The sequence below is a fragment of the Artibeus jamaicensis genome, unplaced genomic scaffold, assembly GCF_021234435.1.
Source record: "Artibeus jamaicensis isolate MK-2021 breed Jamaican fruit bat unplaced genomic scaffold, CSHL_Jam_final contig_793, whole genome shotgun sequence".
Taxonomy (NCBI): domain Eukaryota; kingdom Metazoa; phylum Chordata; class Mammalia; order Chiroptera; family Phyllostomidae; genus Artibeus; species Artibeus jamaicensis.
Genome location: NW_026521975.1, coordinates 10,037,431 through 10,058,158, shown reverse-complemented (window position 1 = coordinate 10,058,158; position 20,728 = coordinate 10,037,431). Strand labels below are relative to the sequence as shown.

General features: G+C 39.7%; 1 protein-coding gene across 9 annotated transcripts in view; it reads left to right on the top strand.

The window, feature by feature from the left end:
• The window catches only part of SENP5 (SUMO specific peptidase 5), a 77,349-nt gene that overhangs the window by 9,575 nt on the left and 47,046 nt on the right, over positions 1-20,728 (top strand). For 6 of the 9 annotated variants that reach the window (XM_053672825.1, XM_053672828.1, XM_053672830.1 and 3 more), the window contains exons 1-2: positions 2,381-2,401; positions 14,904-16,423. In XM_053672825.1, coding sequence (XP_053528800.1) covers positions 2,382-2,401; positions 14,904-16,423 — 1,540 coding nt within the window. In that variant the 5' untranslated portion in view covers position 2,381. Of the gene's footprint in view, positions 1-2,380; positions 2,402-12,779; positions 12,934-14,903; positions 16,424-20,728 lie in introns of those variants that run through there. The other 3 variants (XM_037147395.2, XM_037147396.2, XM_053672827.1) reach the window with 2 other exon arrangements.

The following is a 20,728-nucleotide window of genomic DNA, read 5'->3' as shown; positions in this document are numbered from 1 at the left end:
AGCCACACCAGCCAGGGCATCCCTCCTGATTTTTAACTGTTCCATGTGCATGTGGGACCTGCCTGTTCTGGGTTTCTCCCCCTTCTACATGTCCCCATGTGGCTGCTTTTGTATATCCTTAGTAGGACTGCCGTTCGGTTCAACTTCAGGAAGTTCTCAGTGATGATTGTTCTGTAATTTTGCTGTGGTCACGGGAATAGTTGAGCATGGCATTTATGTACTGCCTTTTTAAATTTTTTATTTTTTTTAAAATTACAGTTTGCATTCAGTATTATTTTGTAGTTCAGGTGTACAGCATAGTGGCTGGAGAATCACGTATTTTACAAAGTGGTTCCCCCCAATATTTCACGTATCTATCTACCTGGCATTGTACATAGTTATTACTGGGCTGGCCAAAAAGCTCATCTGTTTTTTTGTATAAGATGACTCTGGTAGCACTTAGTTGTCTTTAATTTCATTCAGAACAATTTTGTTAGATTGTCTCGTGATAGCTGGATAGTTAGATAGTATTGTCATATCAATGTGCATTTAAAAAAGAACTTACCAAAACTGGTGAAATTTTGTGTAGCCATTTTAATATTGAAGATGGAAGAAACTAGGCAACATCTTCAGCATATTATGCTTTGTTATTTTAAGAAAGGAAAAACCCAACTGAAATGCAAAAAAAGACTTGTGCATTGTATAGAGAAGGTGCTGTGGCTGATAGAATGTGTCAAAAGTGGTTTGCAAAATTTTGTGCTACGGGGTTCAGGCTGGATGATGCCCCATGGTCGGGTAGACCCGTTGAAGTTGATAATGGTCAAATCAAGATATTAATTGAGAACATCAGTGTTATACCACAGGAGATAGTCAACATTCTAAAAATATCCAAGTCAGTAAAGTTATTGGTGAAAATGAATAATGTGTCTTTTTATTTTATGGCAAAAACTAAATGGACATTTTAGCCAATTCAGTATTTTGGAAATTAACATCTTATCAGATGTATCATTGGCAAATATGTTCTCCTGTACAGTGGGTTCCCTTTTCATTTTGTTGGTGATTGCTTTTGCTGTGCAGCTTTTTTGTTTGATGTAGTCTTGTTTATTTTTTCTTTTGTTTCCCTTGCTCTAGGAGATATATCATCAAAATATTGCTATAATTAAATGTCTGAGATTTTACTATATGTTTTCTTCTAGGATTTTTATGGTTTTGTGACATATTTAAGCATTTTATACATTTTGAGTTTATTCTTGTGTGTGGTGTAAGTTGGTTGTCTAGTTTCATTTTTCTGCTTGTGTCTGTCCAGTTTTCCCAATACCGTTTATTGAAAAGACTGTCTTTACTCCATTGTGTGCTCTTGCCTCCTTTATCAAATACTAATTTTCACAGAAGGTGTGGGTTCTCTGTTTGGTTCTGTTGATTTATATGCCTGTTCTTTTATGCCAGTACCAGGCTGTTTTGATTACAGTAGTCTTGTCGTATATTTTGTTATCAGATAGTATGATGCCTTCAATTTTATTCTTTCTCCATATTGGTGGGACTACTTGGGGTCCTTTTTGGTTCTATATAACTATTGGAACATTTGTGCTAGATCTGTGAAATTTGCCATGGTATTTTAGTAGGAATTGCATTGAATCTAGAGATTGCTTTGGGTAGTTTGGACATTTTAATGATGTTAATTCTTCTAATCCATGAACGTGGTATGCGCTTCCACTTATTTGTATCTTCCTCAGTTTCTTTCTTCAGAGTCCTATAGTTTCCTGAGTACAGATCTTTTACGTCCTTGGTTAAGGACGTAATTTATTTTTTTCCAGGCACCTTATCTTATGTTATTTATCTTCAGAGGGGAAGGAGAGAGGGAGAGAAACATCAATGTATAGTTGCCTTTCGTGCGCCCCCTGCTGGGAACTGGCCTGCAGGGAACTGGCCTGCAACCCAGGCATGTGCCCTGACTGGGAATTGAACCGCAATCCTCTGGTTCGAAGGCCTGTGCTCAATCCACTGAGCTACACCAGCCAGGGCCAGGTACCTTTTTTGTTGTTGTTGTTTTTGCTATACTAAATGAAATTGCTTTCTTAGTTTCTCATTGTGATAGTTTATTGTGGGTGTGTAAAAATGCCACTGATTTTTGAATATTTTGTATTCTGCTACTATGCTGAATTCATATATTAGACCTATTTTTCTGTGGATTCTTTAGGGTTTTCTATGTACAGTATCATGTCATCTGTGAATAATCACAGTTTTACTTCCTCCTTTCCAATTGGATACCTTTTATTTCTTGTCTGATTGCTGTGGATAGGACTTTCAGTACCATGTTGAATAAGACTAGTAAAAGCAGACATCCCTGTCTTGTCCTTTCTTGTAGTTTTTGCCCATTGATGCTGGCTGTGGATTTTTCATATATGGCCTTTATTATGTTGAGGTATGATCTCTTTACTCCCACTTTGCTGAAAGTTTTTATCATAAATGGGTGCTGGATTTTATCAAATGTTCTTTCTGCATCTGTTGATATGATCATGTGATTTTTATCTTTCATTTTGATTATGTGATGTATTGCATTTATTGATTTGCAAATATTGTACCAAGCTTGCATCCCCACAACAATACCACTTGATCGTGGTATACTTTTTAATGAATTAGTGGATCCCATTTGCTAATATTTTGTTGAGGATTTTAGCATCTATGTTCATTGGATATTGGCCTCTAATTTTCTTTCTTTGTAGTGCTTTGGAGCTAAAATCTGGTTTTGGAACTAGGGTAATTATAAAATGAACTTGGAAGTTTTCCCTTCTCTTAAATTTTCAAATCCAGTTCAGTTTGAGAAGGATAGGTATTTGAATTATTGGTAAAGTTTGCCTGTGAAGCCATCTGATTTAGGACTTCTGTTTGCTGGGAAATTTTTTTTTTTAATTACTGCTTCATTTTCATTTGTAATTGATCTATTCAGGTTTACTAATTCTTCTTGATTCAATTTTGGAAGGTTGTATGTTTCTTGGAATTTATCCATTTTGCCCAGGTTGTCCAATGATGCCATTCTCCTCTTTCATTTTTGGCTTTTTATTTATTTTGGTCCTCTCTCTTTTTGTCTTGATTAGACTGGTTAAAGGTTTATCTATCCTTTCAAAGAACCAGCTCTTGATTTCATCGATCTTTTGTATTGTGTGTGTGTGGTGTGGTTTTTTTTAAAAATATTTTATTATTTATTTATCTTTAGAGGGGAAGGGGGGGGAGGAGAGAGGGAGAGAAACATCAATGTATGGTTGCCTTTTGTGCGTCCCCTGCTGGGAACTGGCCTGCAGGGAACCGGCCTGCAACCCAGGCATGTGCCCTGACTGGGAATCGAACCGCGATCGTGTGGTTCTCAGGCCCGCGCTCAGTCCACTGAGCTACACCAGCCAGGGCTGTGGTGTGGTTTTTAAAATTTATTTATGTTTGGTCTCTGTGTTGTTTATTTCCTTCCTTTTTACTTGGGGCTTTGTTTGTTGTTTTTCTAAGAAATTCTTTTAGGTGTAGGGTTAGATTGTGTTTTTGATATTTTTTTCTTGCTTCTTGAGGTAGGCCTATAATGCTATGAACTTTCCTCTCAGGACTGCTTTCTCTGTGTCCTGTAGATTTGGGGTTGTTGTTTGTTCATTTTCATTGTTTTCATGAGTTTTTAATTTCTTCCTTTATCTCATTGTTAACCCATTCATTGTTTAATAACATGCTATTTAGCTTCCATGTGTTTGAACATTTTCCAGTTTTTAAAAACATTGTAATTAGTTTCTAGTTTAATGCCATTGTGATGTGAGAAGATGGTTGATATGGTTCATTCTTCCTAAATTTGTTAAGACTTATTCTCTGTCCTGACATGTGGTTATCTTTGAGAACGTTCCATGCACCCTTGAGTAGAATATATATTCTGCTATTTTGGGATAAAATGCTCTGTAAATATCTATTGGATCCATCCAATCTAGTGTGTGATTTAAGGTTGCTGTTGTCTTGTTGATTTTTTGTCTGGAGCATCTATCCATTGTTGATAGTGGAGTATTAAAATTCCCTAGTGTGACTGTGTTGCTGTCAATGTTTCTCTTAAAGTCCACCAAGATTTTCTTTATGTATATAGGTGCTCTTATATTGGGTTGCATATATGTTTATAGAGGTTATATGCTTTGTTGGATTGATCCCATTAGTATTACCTGGTGACCTTCTGTGTCTCTTGGTATGGCCTTTTTTTTTTAGTCCATTTTGTCAGAGAGAAGTATTGTTACCTCAGCTTTCTTTTTTGTTTCTATTTCATGGAATATTTTTTTCACCCCTTTACTTTCAGTCTGTGTATCTTTTGTTCTGAGGTGAGTGTCTTGTTGACAGCATATATATGGATTATATTTTCTTATCCACTCAGCTACCTGTCTTTTGATTAGAAGACTTAATCCATTTACCTTTAAGGTTATTGATAAATATTTATTGCCTTTTTAAAGATATCTGTGTTCTTCTCTTTTCTTTTTAAAGTAGTTCCTTTAACATTTTTCACAATATTGGTTTGGTGGTGATGAACTCTTTCAGTTTTGTTTTGTTTTGTTTTGTTTTATTTTGTTTTGTTTTGTTTTTGTCTGGGAAGCTCTTTATTTCACCTTCAATTTTAAATGGTAGCCTTGCTGGACAGAGTAGGGTTGGTTGTAGGTTCTTGCTTTTCATCACTGTGAATATTTCATGCGGGTCCCTTTTGGCATGATGTGTTTCTGTTGAAAAACCAGTGGACAGCCTTATGGGAACTCCCTTGTAGGTAACTGACTGTCTTTCTTGCTGCCTTTCAGGTTCTCTCTTTGTTTTTAACTTTTGCTATTTTAATCATGTGTCTCTGTGTAGGTCTCTTTCATTGGGACTCTCTGTGCTTCCTGACCTTGTGTGACTTTTTCCTTCACCAGGTTATGATAGTTTTCTGCCATTATTTCGTCAACAGGTTCTCTATTCCTTGCTTACCCTTCTCTCCTCCTGGTATACCTATGATGTAGATATTGCTGCACTTCATGTCATCCTAGAGGTCCCTTACACTTTTCTCATTTTTTGAAATTCTCTTTACCTTCAGGTACTCTGCTTGGGTACTTACTGTTATCTTGTCCTCTAAATCACTGATTAAATCCTTCTGCTTCATCTAACCATTTGTTGATTCCTTCTAGTGTATTCTTCATTTATTTTTAGTATATTTTATTGATTATGCCATTACAGTTGTCCCCTTCCTCCACCCCATTCCCCTCTACCCTGCACACCCCCTCCCCTCCATTCCCCCCTTTAGTTCATGTCCATGTGTCACAAGTTCTTTAGCTTCTGCATTTCCCACTCTACTCTTGCCCTCCCCGTCTATTTTCCCCCCACCATCTATGCTACTTATTCTCTGTACCTTCTCCCCCGCTCTCCTCCTCTCACTTACCTGTTGCTAACCTTCCATGTGCTCTCCATTTCTGTGGTTCCGCTCCTGTTTTATGTGTCGTTGTTAATAACTGTGAGTCTGCTGTCCACTCACTGTTCATATTTTTTATCTTCTTTTTCTTAGGTAAGTCCCTTTAACATTTTATAAAATAAGGGCTTGGTGATGATGAGCTACTTGAATTTGACCTTATCCGAGAAACACTTTATCTGCCCTTCCATTCTAAATGAAAGCTTTGCTGGATAGAGCAATCTTGGATGTAGGTATTTGAATTTCATTACTTGGAATACTTCTTTCCAGCCCCTTCTTGCCTGTAAAGTCTCTTTTGAGAAATCCACTGACAGTCTGATGGGAACTCCTCTATAGGTAACTGTCCCCTAATGTCTTGCTGCTTCAAGAATTCTCTCCTTCATTTTAATCTTGGGTAATATAATTATGATGTACCTTGGTGTGTGCTTCCTTGGGTCCACCTTCTTTTTTTTTTTTTATTAAATAAATTTATTTATTTATTTTGAATTGTTTATGCTGTTACAGTTGTTCTATTCCCCCCTTCATTCCCCTCCACCCTGCCCCCCAACCCCCCATTACCCCCCCCTTTAGCTTATGTCCATGTGTCTCAAGTCCTTTAGGTTCTATATTTCCCATACTATTCTTGCCCCCCATCTATTTTCTATCTACTGTCTATGCTACTTGTTTTCTGTACCTTCTCTCCCCGTCTCCTCCTCCCACTCCCCTGTTGCTAACTCTCCTTGAGATCTTCATTTCTATGTTTCCACTCCTGATCTAGCTGTCCTTTTAGTTTGCTTTCGTTTTAGGTGTGGTTGTTAATAACTGTGAGCTTGTTGTCCTTTCACTGTTCATGTTTCTTTAACTTCTTTTTCTTCGATAAGTCCCTTTAACATTTCATATAATAAGGGCTTGGTGATGATGAACTCCTTGAATTTGGTCTTATCTGAGAAGCACCTTATCTGTCCTTCCGTTCTAAATGAAAGTTTTGCTGGGTAGAGCAATCTTGGTTGTAGGTCTTTAGTTTTCATGACTTGGAATATTTCTTTCCAGCCCCTTCTTGCCTGTAAGGTCTCTTTTGAGAAGTCCACTGACAGCCTGATGGGGACTCCTTTGTAGGTGATTGTCCCCTTAGCTCTTGCTGCTTCCAGGATTCTCTCCTTCGTTTTAATTTTGGCTAATGTAATTATGATATGCCTTGGTGTGTTTCTTCTTGAGTCCAACTTTTTTGGTACTCTCTGGGCTTCTTGGATTTCTTGGAAGTCTGTTTCCTTTGCCAGATTGGGGAAATTTTCTTTTATTATTTGTTCAAATAGTTTTTCCACTGGTGGTTGTGACTTTCCCCCTTCTGGTACCCCTATAATTTGGATATTGGAGCGTTTATAGATGTCCTGGAAGTTCCTAAGCTTCTCCTCATTTTTCTGAATTCTTATTTCTTCATTCCTTTCTGATTGATCATTTTTTTCTTCCTTCTGGTTCACTCCATTGAGTTGAGTCCCAGTTTTTTTTTTCATCTCTATGGGTTTCCTGTGGAATTCCATTCATTTCCCTTAGTTTAGCCTTCATATGTTTCTCTAATTTGTGGCTATAGTCCACCAGATCTGTGAGGAAGCTGATGACCAGTGTTTTAAACTGTGCGTCTGAGAGATTTGCTATTTCTTCGTCACTTAGATTTATCTCCGGGACTTTGAGGTCCCCCTGTGACATTTTTGGTCTGTTCTGGCCCTTTAAGTGAGAGAAGCGGCGCCTTGGAGTCCCAGGTCGCTGGGTTGTGACGCTGTATGTGGGGGCGTGGTCAGAGCGGGGAAAATGGCGCTGCCGCCGCCGCCGCCGCAGCCGGTCCCACCGCTCACTCCCTCACCCGCGCGTAACCGGGCACCCACAGTCAACTGGCTGCCACCGCCTCCCCACTGACTCCTCCGTAGTCGCTCACCCGGTGGGCTGCTCACTAGGTCCAATCCTGGGTTTGGAACCCGTGCGACTGGATTCGCGAGTCTGGATTCCGCGCCGCGCCCGGGTCGATCGAGTTCTCCTTTGTAACTCCTCACCCGCCGCCGGTTTCGCCCCTTACCGGTCGGGCCGAAGAATTTGTTGTTTGCGGACTTCCGAAAAGTTCAGTTTTCCGTGTTCTGGTTGTGTTTTCTGATGCTAATATTTAGTTGTCCTTAAACTTGGTTATGAGAGGAGGCAAGGCACATCCACCTTAAACCTCCATCTTGGTGGAAGTGGGTCCACCTTCTTTAGGACTCTCTGAGCTTCCTGGACTTCCTGGAAGTCTATTTCGTTTGCCATATTGGGGAAGTTCTCCTTTATTATTTGTTCAAATAAGTTTTCCACTCGTGGCTGTTCCTCTTCCCCTTCTGGTACCCCTATAGTTCAGATGTTGGAATGTTTAAAGATGTCCTGGAGGTTCCTAAGCCTCTCCTTATTTTTTTGAATTCATGTTTCTTCATTCTTTTCTGTTTGTTTCTTTCTTCCTTCTGGTCCACTCCATTGATTTGAGTCCCAGTTTTCTTTCCATCGCTATTGGATCCTTGTGCATTTCCCTTCATTTCACTTAGTGTAGCCTTTATTTTTTCATGTAATTTGAGACCAAAATCAACCAGTTCTGTGAGCATCCCAATGGCCAGTGTGTTGAACCCGTGCATCAGATAGGTTGGCTATCTCTTGGTCGCTTAAAAGTATTGGCTTTGGGGCTTTGATTTGTTACTCTGATTGAGTCATTTTTGGTAAGGTCACGTCTGTTATGTATGAGTGTTGGAGCCTTAGGTGTTCACCAGGGCAGGGCAGCCCACCTAGGGGCGGGGTCAGAGAGGGAGTAATGCCCCTTGTTCTGTGCTCTCCTTGGATTTCAGTCCCCTCTGCCGCTTCCCACAAGCCAGCACCTTTTCAATTGGTGCTTTTAGGCTTTATTTCCCATAGCTGGGGTCCTGAGTTGTGCAGTCTGTCTTGCTGCTCATTTTTGCCTAGTTTATCTGCATGCGAATGTGTGACTGTGGTCAGCCCTGTGTTGCCTGCACTCCTGGTGGGTCTGGCTGCCACTGCCTTTTTCTGCTGCAATCCCTCTCCGCCCCTCTTACCAGTCTGGTTAAATGGTTGTTGGACTTCCGTACAGTTCAATTTTCTGTCTGTTGTGGTTGTGTGGGCTTTTTAAAATATTTTATTTATTTATCTTTAGAGGGGAAGGGAAGGAGAGAGGGAGAGAAATATCAGTGTATGGTGGCCTCTCATGAGTCCCCTGCTGGGAATTGGCCTGCAACCCAGGCATGTGCCCTGACTGGGGATGGAACCATGATCCTTTGGTTCTCAGGCCTGCACTCAATCCACTGAGCTACACCAGCCAGGGCTGGTTGTGTTTTTGTTTCTAAATCTTTGTTGTCCTTAATTTTGGTTGTATAAGGAGGCACAGTGTTTCCACCTATGCCTACATCTTTGCCGGAATTCTATTCTTCATTTCTGACTGGTTCTTTTTTAAGGTTTGCATATCCTTTTTAATGTTTATTATCTCTTTGTTTTACTATTTACTATTGTTTTACTATTAAATAATGTTTACTATTTTCTTTGAATAACTGAGATTATTCATTCTTCTCCTAAGGCCCTTGAGCATCTTTATAGCCGTTGTTTTAAACTCTGCATCTGGTATTTTGGTTGCTTCCATTTCATCTAATTCTTTTTTGGGGGATTTCTCTTGTTCCTTTATTTGGGACATATTTCTTTGTCTCACCATTTTTTCTGTGTATTAGGTAGATCTGCTATGACTTCCAAACTTGTTACGATGATTTTATGGTGAAGGTGTCTTGCTGGGTTCTGTGGCACAAATCATCTACATTATCTGAACTCTGTTTCTTGTGGGTTACGTGCACATCCTGTTGTAGTTGAGTCTTGAATGCTGTTGGCCCTTTCATGTGTGGAGTTAACCCTTCAAGCTGGTTGACTATAGGGGTAAATCTCAGCCACTGTGTCTGAGGCTTTGTGGGGGCCGCCCTCTGAGGTGGAGTTGTTCCCAGCAGTGTCTGGTACCTGCTGGAATTCCCCTTTGGGTACATTGGTTGAGTGGCTAGTGGGGTCAAGGTCTGGTGTAGTCTGAAGCCCTCCACTTGTGTTGATTCTGGGTCCACTTGGGTTAGGTTTAATTACAAGTTACTGTCAGACATGGTGTATAAATGGCCTTGAGCTACTTGTCTGGAGCTACCACACTGTTCATTGTTTGTATCTGTATCTACTGGAGGGGCCAATCTGTGTAAAGGAGTCAGCTTCCTCCAGCTTAGGGCTGGGGGCAGAACTATTAAAATAACTGAGGCTCCCTTAGGCCCGCCTCCACCTGAGGTTGCCTGGTCTTCTTCCAGAGCTTCCAGAGAAAGACTGTATGATGAGCCCAGTTTAGTTTCAATCCACAGTGTTTTCCACACATTGGGAACTCACTAGAGTGGAGGAACCAGGGTTGGATGGACAGGGCTAGTGTGGCTCTTACTTGGTGATCATGCAATCAGGTACTCAAGTGTGGGGAAAGTGGATCTTGCTTCAAAGCCAAATTACTCAATATCTGCCCGAATCTCCAACTCTAGTTTCCCCTGGAGGGGTTCACTGCAGGTTCAGGCTGGTTGCAGATACTTTTTCCCTCTACAGGAGCAATCTCAGTTGCCTGAGATTTGGGGGGGATAGATTAAAAGTGTCTCCTGTTGTGGATGATGCTGGCCCAGCCAGCATGAGGGGCCTAAGCAGTTCATCCTAGTTCCAGATAGAGGTCTACAAGGGTCTCACACTTTGAATGCCCTAGCTCTGGGCCACTCTCCCTTACCCACTGTAGAACTGCAGCCAGTGTATTTGGCAGGGCTAATTGAAACAGTGTCCTGTTAGGGGTTGTGCCTGCAAGCCTGTAGCATGGAGGGGATGGCGAGTGAAAGCTACCCTTTCCCTTCCCAGGGTAGTTTGGGTTAAACTGGCAGGGGAAACTGAATTTGCCTCCCCGCAATGTAACCACACAACTCAGCACTCTTCCAGCTGGTTCCCAGACCAAAGCTTTCCTGAGAGACTCTGTCCAAAAATCCCAGCCCTGTGCGGCTCTCTGGTCCCCCTGCACCACTGCAGCCAAATTCCTCAGGACTGGCCTGAAAGTTCCTGTGTGGCTGCACTCAGCAGGAAGAGGGGGCAAGTGATCTGACAGGTGGTAGAGACTGGCCCTCTTTCCAAAGCCACATGGTTCAGTTACCATCTGGGTCTCTGACAGAAGTCTCCCCAGAACAAAGAAGTACCTTAAAGTCACTGCTGGGTGTAGCCTGCAAACCCTTCCACCAGAGCTGAGGACAACAGTGTGGCCTTGCCAGCACTTGGAATCTGGATTGTGCATTCCAGGCTAGTGCTGTAACAGTAGTAGTGCTCTTTGCTGTGAGGGTGTGGTTTGGGTCTCCCAGGGAGACCAAATCCCCACTGATCTTTACTATCAGATACTATTCAGGCTCCCTACCCATCTCTGTTGCTTTGATTTGGGGATTCCTGCGTGAGGGTGAGATCCTGTGCTCCCAGGGTGGGGGAAGTTTCGCAGCCACAGTATCCCTCCTGCATCTCAGCCTCTACTGCATCTTACTGCAGAACTGTCCCTTTCCATGTCTACACCTCTCTTACTAGTTTCTATATGGCTTTTTCTGTAAGACCTTGGTTATTACATTGCCATTCAGCTAGGGTTCTGTTGGTTATTCAGGTCAATTGCTCTGTAATTTAGCTGTAAATCAGATATGGGGCCAAGAATAGGTAGGTGTTGCTTCCACCTACTCTGCAGCCATCTTGGAATTCTCAAACATCTTTTCTTTCAAAATTATTTATTTATTTATTTATAGAGTGGACAGGAGAGAGAAAGAGAGGAAGAGAAACACTGATGTGTGAGAGAGACATCAGTTGGTTGTCTCTCACATGCGCCCCACCTAGATACCAAACCCACAACCTAGCCATGTTCCCTGATCAGGAATCAAACTGGTGACCTGTAACTTTGTGGAATGATGCCCAACCAACTGAGCCACACTGTTTAGGGCTCAAACATCTTTTCTTATGAATAAGGGTTATTTAAAAATCTTTTTGTGAATTGTCTTCTCATGTCTTTTCTTCCATTTTTCCATTAGGCTTTTTTGTTCTTTATTCTTCAGTCTAAGAGTTCCTTATATTAGGGATATTAGCTCTTTTTTTCTATTGAGTTTTTCATTTTTGTTATTTAATTTCCAAGACCCCTTTATTGTTTATGATTATTAACTAAAAAAAAAAACAAACTCCACAACAGTCTGCCACAATAAAAATGACAAATTTCTGTGCCTATAAAAAAAAATAACATTCTATTCTTTTTTTCCTAGTGGATTTTCTTTTACTTTTTTTAGGACTGTTAGGTTTTTTTCTTTTCTCTTGTCACTTTTTTATTGTAAAGTATACATAACAAAATTTACCGTTTTAGTCATTTTTAGGTGTATAGTGCAGTAGCATTAACTACAGTCGCATTTTTATGCAGCCGTCTCCACCATTTATATTCAGAACCTTTTCATCTCCCCAAACTTAACTCTGTACCCACTAAACAGTGACTCACCTTCCCTTTCCTCCTTAGTTTTTTAGAGTTGACTTCTCCATATAAGTTTTTGCTTTTATCTCTTTGGTCTACTTTTGATTCACTAAAGTCTGGTGATTCTTGGTTATTCTTTTGTTTTAAAGAAAGACTACTAAGAAGTTGCTTGGAAATTCTGAGCATGTGATGGGACTTGTTAACTTTGGGATGAACTGTGGGCCATACTGGGCCATTTTGTGGGGTGAATGTCTGTGTAAATGGATTTTCTTATGGACTAACCAGATTCTCTAGAGAAGAGTCTTCCAGTCTTCTGCGTGAGTGTGTAAGATAGATTACCAGGGTCTGGGAGACGAGTGGGAAAGTGTGTGAGAGGTTTTGTATTCAACATATAATTTCATCTTCAAATTATGCCTGGGGTTCCCATCTTCATAGCTTTTATTTTACCCTTTCTGAAAGATAAACTAATCTTGAGTAGGGGTGGGGCAGTTACCTGCTGTGTGGAGTTAAGGAGTTTGGGGTCTCGTTGCTTCTTTTTTTTTTTTTTTTTTTTAAGATTTAAAATTTATTTTTAGAGAGAGGGTAAGTGAGGGAGAAAGAGAGGGAGAGAAACATCCATGTGTGAGAGAAACATTGATCTGTTGTCTCTTACATGCCCCCAGCCAGGGACATGGTCCGCAACCTAGGCATGTGCCCTGACTGGGAGTGCAACCTGTGTCTCTTTGCTTCACAGGCCTGCTCTCAATCCACTTAGCTACACCAGCCAGGGTTGCTGCTTTCGTTTTTTAACTTAATCCTTATTGTATTTTTCCATTACTATTTAGTCCCCTTACACCCCTCTTCCCCCAGCAATCACAGCTTCTTGAACTTTGGACTATATTGTGCAGAGGTATCCAACCTTTTGGTGTCTCTGGGCCACATTGGAAGAAGAGTTGTCTTGAGCCACACAGTAAATACACCAATGAACACTAATGAAAACTGATGAGAAAAAAGAGGATTTTAAGTAAGTTTACAATTTTGTGTTGGGCTGCATTCGTAGCCATCCTGGGCTACATGCAACCTGTAGGCTGAGTTGGACACTGAGGCATCCCAAAATATCAGTATCTGTTGATATTTTCTCTTTGAATGATATCTTCTCCCCTGGGAAGAAGGATTATACCCTTGGGGGTGTAAATCTTTCTGGGAAGAGTAGCAAAAGAGGTTAGGGAAGGAATTCACTATGTAAACTTATTAAATATTCTCCTATTGTATCCCTGCCCTTTGATATGCATGGTGTGCTTAAATGTCCTGGGTCATCCTCCCCAAAAGTGAAACTTTGGTTACCTGCTAGGGTAGGGGAAGGGATCTTAAGGTCTGTTTTTTATTCAGACTTTGAATCAGTCCTTCCTTTTTCCTTTCCTCTCATACATACTCTGACCTTCATAGGTATTATTACTTCCAATTCTTAAGCCTTTCTGAGGTCCTATAGCTTGTTTTTTGGCTTCCCCTACTGCTGGCTTAGTTTCTGCTCTTTTGGCTTACTAACTCTTTTAATTCTCATTCATCTACTTTTCTTCTTTCAAACTTTTCTTTGTCATTGAGTGTTTCTGCCTTTTTAAAAACTCAATTTTGTCATCTTAATGGGATTTAGAGAGGGTACTGAGATAAAAATATGTCAATCCCCACCTGTTTTTTTCCAGAGCAAACTAATGCACAGAATGGTAATACAACTTCTTAGTAAGTTATTAGCAAGCTGAAATTAGAATATTGGTTCTCTGATTCATAGTCTAGTAATTCTTCTACTCTACCTGCAGTGGCTGGTGCCTTTATTTCTAGTTAGAGAGCCTTCAGTAATATGAGATCTTATTAAATCATAGGGGAATCATATTTGGTTTTGACTGTCATTTTTATCTACCATTTCCCATAGGTGTGTTCCTAAAGTTCATACATACACACACATGCACGCTGCATTGGCTTTTTACAATTATATTTACTTGAGAATGTAACTGGGGGAGAGCACCTGATGGAGTATTGTCCCCACATAGTCAATAATTGGTTGATAAAGAGAAGGCTGGTATTATTCTTAAGATTAGTGATATGGCATGCATTTATTGAATATCTGTGGATAACTATACAGAGAGCAAAAGTATCTGCCCTTTTAAAAATATATATATATTTATATTTTAGAGAAAGGGAGAAAAACAATTTGAGAGAGAAACGTCGATCAGTCGCCTCTCACATGTGCCCCAACTGGAGACCAAATTCGCATCCTAGGCATGTGCCCTGACGGAATTGAAGCAGCGACCTTTCGCTTTGTGGGACAATGCCCAACCTAGTGAACCACATACTACATGGAACAAATTGTTTGATATGGAATCAGTCTTTCTATTTTTAAAAATTGATTATTTATTTTTGGGAGAAAGAAGGAGAGAAACATAGATTGGTTGCCTCTTGCATGCCCCTAACTGGGGATCTGGCCCACAACCCAGGCATGTGCCCTGATGGGAATCAAACCAGTGATCTTTCGGTTTTCAGCCTGGTGCTCTGAGCCACATCAGCCAGGGCTGGAATTAGTCTTAATTGGTATCTGGTCCCCTTACTCCTCCCATGCTTTATTTTATGAATGAGAACACAGAATTTGGGTGACTCACATAAAGTCCTTAACAGATGAGAAACATGGCCAACACTCAGAAATTCCATTCTGATTCCCTGCCCTCGTTTATTCCAACAGAAACTGTATATTGGGAAATGATTCTTGAAACTTACCATAAGCAGGTACAGCAAACGGGGTCATGCTAGAGTACTCACGTCTTCCCTCCTCAAGTTCCACTGTGGGGAAGATCTTGAATATCAGGATTTCATTATTTCTGATAGTCTTAAGTTGAATTTCCTGTGCTCTTTCTTTTTTAATTTTCCAACTTACATTTCTGTGCATATGTCTTTAGGACCTCATTTTGAGGATAGAAATGTAACTTTTCTTTCTCTTCTTTATAGCTACATCCATATCTCATTATGCATCAGAAAAATGAGAAAACAGAGGAAAATTCTATGGAGGAAAGGAATCCACTTAGCCTTTTCTGAGAAGTGGAACACTGGGTTTGGAGGCTTTAAGAAGTTCTACTTTCACCAGCACTTGTGCGTTCTGAAAGCGAAGTTGGGAAGGCTAATTACTTGGAGCAGGCAGTTGAGGAATTTCCAGTGCAAAAAGAAGGCCCTTCAAATCCAGAAAACGTGGATCCAGGATAAACCCTTTTTTGCTAAGGCAAAATTGAATGTGGCTGCTGAAAATGTTAATACTTTTTCATCTAAGGTGAAAAGAAAAGGCACTAAACACTTTGTTTCCTCCTCAAGGACCTTCCTGAAACTCCAAGCAGAGAAGCTGCTGTCATCAACAAAGAACTCTGACCATGAATACCATGGAGAAAAAAGTCTCTTAAAGGCAGTTGCTGACTTGTCAGCAAATAGTGTGTTAGGTCAGGCCATTGGTCACAGACCTAGGACAGAGCTGCAAGCTTCTGACTTTCCCATGACGTTCAATGGGGAGAGTCAAAGTTCAGTTGAGAGTGGCACTGTTGTGGTCACTTTGAGCAAGCATAAGAGAAAGCGCTTTTGTTATGGCTACTACCAAGGGCTAGAGCACCACAGGAATGGGGGACCTCTGACTCCAAAAAAGTTCCAACTTAACCAACAAAAAAGAATAAAAGTATCTCCTTTTATGATGTATGAGAAATTACCCATGATTAGATTTCGGTACAGGATTCTCAGATCCCAGCACTTCAGAACAAAAAGCAAAATTTGCAAGCTAAAAAAAGCCCAGCAAAGCTGGGTACAGGTCCCTGGGGACCATCAAGAGACCCTTAGGGAGAACTGTGAGGGTGGCAGTTGCAGCCCGTTCCCTTCCCCAGAACTAAAAGACCCTTCTTGTCAGCATCAACCGTGCTTCCCAGATATGGACAGCAGTGCTGTGGTGAAGGGAAAGAACTCTCATATGCCTGATGGCTGCACTAAAGGAAGCCCTTTTTTGGGCAAGGAGCTTAGTTTAGGTGAAGCGTTTCCTGACCAACAGAATGGCAGTGCCACTTATACCTGGGACCAGTCACCCTGTTCCTCTCCTAAGTGGGAGTTTCCAGAGCCGATTCATGACATCTCCTTACCAGACCATCATTCTAGTAATGTGTTTATCTCAGAAACCGAAAGAGAAGCTATGACTCTGGATCAGGAAAATCGGACAAGTACTGTCAAAGATGACAGGGTAAAATTGTCATTGTGTGGGGCAGATCAATCTGTGTCCAGAGAGCCTGTTCAGAAAGAGAGCTCATGCCAAATGGATGAGGATGGATCTCTCAAGCAGAACATTCTTAGTTCTAAGTTGCTGGACCACCCTTATTGTAAAAGTCCACTGGAGGCTCCTCTGACGTGCAGCAGACTCAAACTAGAAAATCAAGTGGGAAGTGGGAGGACCAGTCAGAAAATATCTCCAGTGGATGATGAACAGCTGTCAATCTGCCTTTCTGGTATGTGCTCTTCATTATTCTCCCCCAATCTCCAGTCCACACATCACACTTCCTTTCTAGAAGGGTGTTTTTTCTCTTCTATACCCTTTAAGCAATGAGACATTTTTTCTTTTTTTTATTTATTTATTTATTTTTTTATTTATTTATCTTTAGAGGGGAAGGGAAGGAGAGAGGGAGAGAAACATCAATGTATGGTTGCCTTTCGTGCGTCCCCTGCTGGGAACTGGCCTGCAGGGAACCTGCCTGCAACCCTGGCATGTGCCCTGACTGGGAATCGAACCGCGATTGTCTGGTTCGCAGGCCCGTGCTCAATCCACTGAGCTACACCAGCCAGGGCTAGACATTTTTTCTAAAATCTTTTATATTACTGTATTATACAGATCTCCCATAGTTTGTTTAGTTCTTGGTTAATAGACTTGGGTTGCTCCTGGTTGTTTTTGTTTATAAACAGTGGTGCACTGAGACGAATTCTTTATACTTAGGCAGTTGTTCCTGTAAGTTAAATTCCTACTGGTAGAATTAGTGGTGGAGGAATAATTACACTAAAAATTTTAAGATAATTGTTAAATTATCCTCCAGCAAGTTGAACCAGTTTACCCTTCTTAAACTTTGCCAGTCTTACAAATCATGAGGGGTTTTTTTTTGTTTTAATTTGAGAATTTAAGTTTAAAATTTGAACATTTTTCCTATGTTGGCCATTTCTTCTTTGTATATAATTTTCCTTGGCCTGTTTTTCTGTTGGGTTAAAGATGTTACCTTCAATTTTAATTATAAATGTTATGAGTTTAAGTGTTTTTCTCCCAAAAGGTAAAAGCCTCACTCAGTACCTGACTTTGTGTATGATATTATTGCCTAACAGAAAATTTCAGTTCTTACATTGTAAAATTTATCTGTCTTTATGGCTTCACGTTACTACATCATGTTTAAAAGTTCAGTTGTCTAAATCCACCCCATAAACTAAGTTGGCATGAGCATTTCTGGAAGACAGTATGTTAATATCAATCTTTGACTCATTCCCCGTCTTAAAATTTATCCAAGATATAAGAGTACAAATATATTTCTACAGAGACATTACCTACAACAACCAAAACAGATGTTTCTGTGGAAGTGTAAGTTATGGTAATAGTATATTATGAAGCTGTTAAGGAATAAATTTGATCTACATTTTGATATTGAAAACTGTCTATATAAAGTGAAAAAAGCAAGTTATAAAACATAATGATGTCATTTTGTTAATGATACATATACACATATGTAGGATGAGTTATATGTATATATGTGTCCACATATATTTGTTTAGGACCTACCTGGACAGATATATCAAATTGTTATAAAAGCTTTTTTCTGGGGAGTTAGGAGATTTACTTTTTACTGGTTTAAACAATTCTGAACACTTTGTTTGCCCAACCATTAAGTGTGTATGAAAAGGCCCCCCCCCAAACAAAATACAGAGTCCTATCAAATTATTAAAACCCTTTTTCTGTTGTTTATACTGTCCTAGAAGAAAGACAAATTTCCCTACTATGAGGTTAGCAGAACTATGATATATAAGCCTCAAATTATTAGAATTTACCCACAAATACCATTTAATTTACATGTATAGATGTAGCACTTGAAAAACAATTGATAAATTGAATATGGCATATAGTAAAACTGTAGCATGGCATGAGGAAGTAGGAATTTTTATAGAATTAACATTTAGTGATGTGTAATGTAATGCATAAAAAGTATATTAAAGACACATATGTATCTCCATACTAAAAAAGTAGGAGGGGAGTTTTGGTGAATCAGAAACTGAGAACCTTCTAAAAGATAGAAAGTAGAGGGAGACCTGGCTGGTGTAGCTCAGTGGATTGAGCACAGGCCTGCGAACCAGAGAATCGCGGTTTGATTCCCAGTCAGGGCACATGCCTGGGTTGCAAGCCAGTTCCCTGCAGGCCAGTTCCCAGCAGGGGGTGCATGAAAGGCAACCATACATTGATGTTTCTCCCTCTCTCCTTCCCCTCTAAAGATAAATAAATAAAATTAAAAAAAAAAAAAATAGAAAGTAGAGGGAAAGTCCACAGGGTAGCCTCAGCGGCAGAAGGAGGATTAGTGTAGGAAAATGATACAACACTGAGTGACTCCCATTTCTAGAGATAGTGAAGGTGGAGAGGAAAGGGGAGACCCGTGATAAAAGACCAAGTGCTTGGGGAATTTCAACAAAAAAGCATCTCTCCCTGCGTGTGGCACATATCAGCAAGGAGGGTATCTGCTCTCAAACTGAAATTCTTTTCCCCCTGTTTTATTGAGATACATTATTGACATACAGCATTGAAATTCTTGTAACATTAAAATCTTGTAGCAAAACCCGTAAGTGAAAATTTGAAGTTTTAGATATTCATGCCATTTGACCCAGAAATTTGACTTTTAGCAAGTATTCTGAGGAAACAGTAAAACAAAGATATGTCAAAGGTATTAATTGGGGCATTATGTAGAGAATCAAAAATTAACAGCTTAAATGGTGATTAGTAGGGAATTAGTTAAAATATGGCATACCCATTTAATGGACTGCTAGGTTGTTTTGCACTGATTTAGGTAAAAACAGCATGATGTATTGAATGGGAAAAAATAGCAGCTTCAAGAAGAGTAAGTATAATATGCTACTTAACATGTTTAAGAAATACAAAGGAATTATATGGTAACTGCCACTTAATTTTAAAATGTTTATGGTTATGTATTAGGAAAAAACTTCTCAAAATTAAAACTTCTTCCTGTTTAAATTCTTATTTTTACTTTTATTGTTGTTCATGTATAGTTGTCTCCATTTTCCCACCATCACTGTTTCTTTCCCCACCCACTCCCACCTCCTCCTGTTTAAATTCCATAAAAATGTTCAACCCTATTTTCTACGATTGTCATTTTTACATTTAGCCATTTGGAAAAAAGTAAAGATGGACATCTGCCACATTTTTTACACCAAAATGAATTCCAACTGTGAATAAAAGATTTAGTCACTAGTTCTAATACTGTTTATTGATTGATTCATATTTTCCCCATGGTTATGGGATGCACCTGCCATTGGGTCTATTTCTATGCCAGCACTATTCTGCTTTGCTTACTGTAGTCTTTATAATTTGATGGAACTAGCCCGACTTTTCCTCTCTCGCTGCTTATTCACCACTCCCTTTTAATCCTTTAAAAAAATTTTCTAGGAATTTCTCACTCTTCTGTCCCTAGATGAATTTTGGATTTAAGTTTTTCAATTAAACCATGGCATTTAATTGCTATTGTATTACATTTATAGATTAATTTAAAGAAAATTGTGTTCATTACAATATTTGTGTTTTCCTTTCTAAAAACAGAGAATTACTCCATTTATTGACCTATGTGTCCCTTAACAGAATTTTATAATGCTTTTTACTCAGCTTTTGCACAGTCCTTAAATTTATCCTTATATTTTATGCCTTCTTTATTTTTGATTTCTGGCATGTGTATTATATTTTGTTGGAACCAAGTGGTTACATTTCTTATATACACAACATGATGAAACTTTTTCTGTTTTTAGGGTGGGATGTTGTTTCAAGAAAAAAATGATCCAACAAAGTTTAACTTAACTGCATAATTTAACTTCTAAAGTAACACCTCAGGTTTTATTTTTTAATATTATTATCATTTGTATTTGCAGCATGGAGTATAATTTGAACTGTAGTTTTTCGTTGTTTTATTTTTTCTATATTTTTTTTTTTTTTTTATTTTTTTTTATTTTGAGAAGGAAGGAAGGAGAAAGGGGGGCTGTGGGCCTTTGCAACCCAGGCAGGACTTGTGTTTTTTTTTTTCCCCCTTCGCCTCCCTCCACCCAGTACCCCCCACTCCCTCAGACAATCCCCACACCATTGTTGATGTCCATAGGTCATGCATATGAGTTCTTTGGCTACTCATTTCCTATACTGTACTTTAAATCCCCATGACTATTCTGTAACTTACCTATTTGTACTTCTTAATCCCCTCACTTCCTCATCCATTCTCTTCCTCCCCCCACCCATCTGGTAACTAACTTCTCTTGCTGCTTTTAAGAGTCTCTCTTTATCTTTAATTTTTGGCCTTTTGATTACGGTGTGTCTTGGAGTGGGCCTCTTTGCAGCCATTATAACTGAGACTCTGTTCTTTCTGGACTTGCATGTCTATTTCCTTCACCAAATTAGGGGAAGTTTTCTTTCACTGTTTTTTCAGATTTCTAACTTTTTGCTCTTTCTCTTCTTCTGGCACACCTATGATGTGAATGTTGGGCCTCTTGAAGTTGTCCCAGAGGCTGTTTATACTACC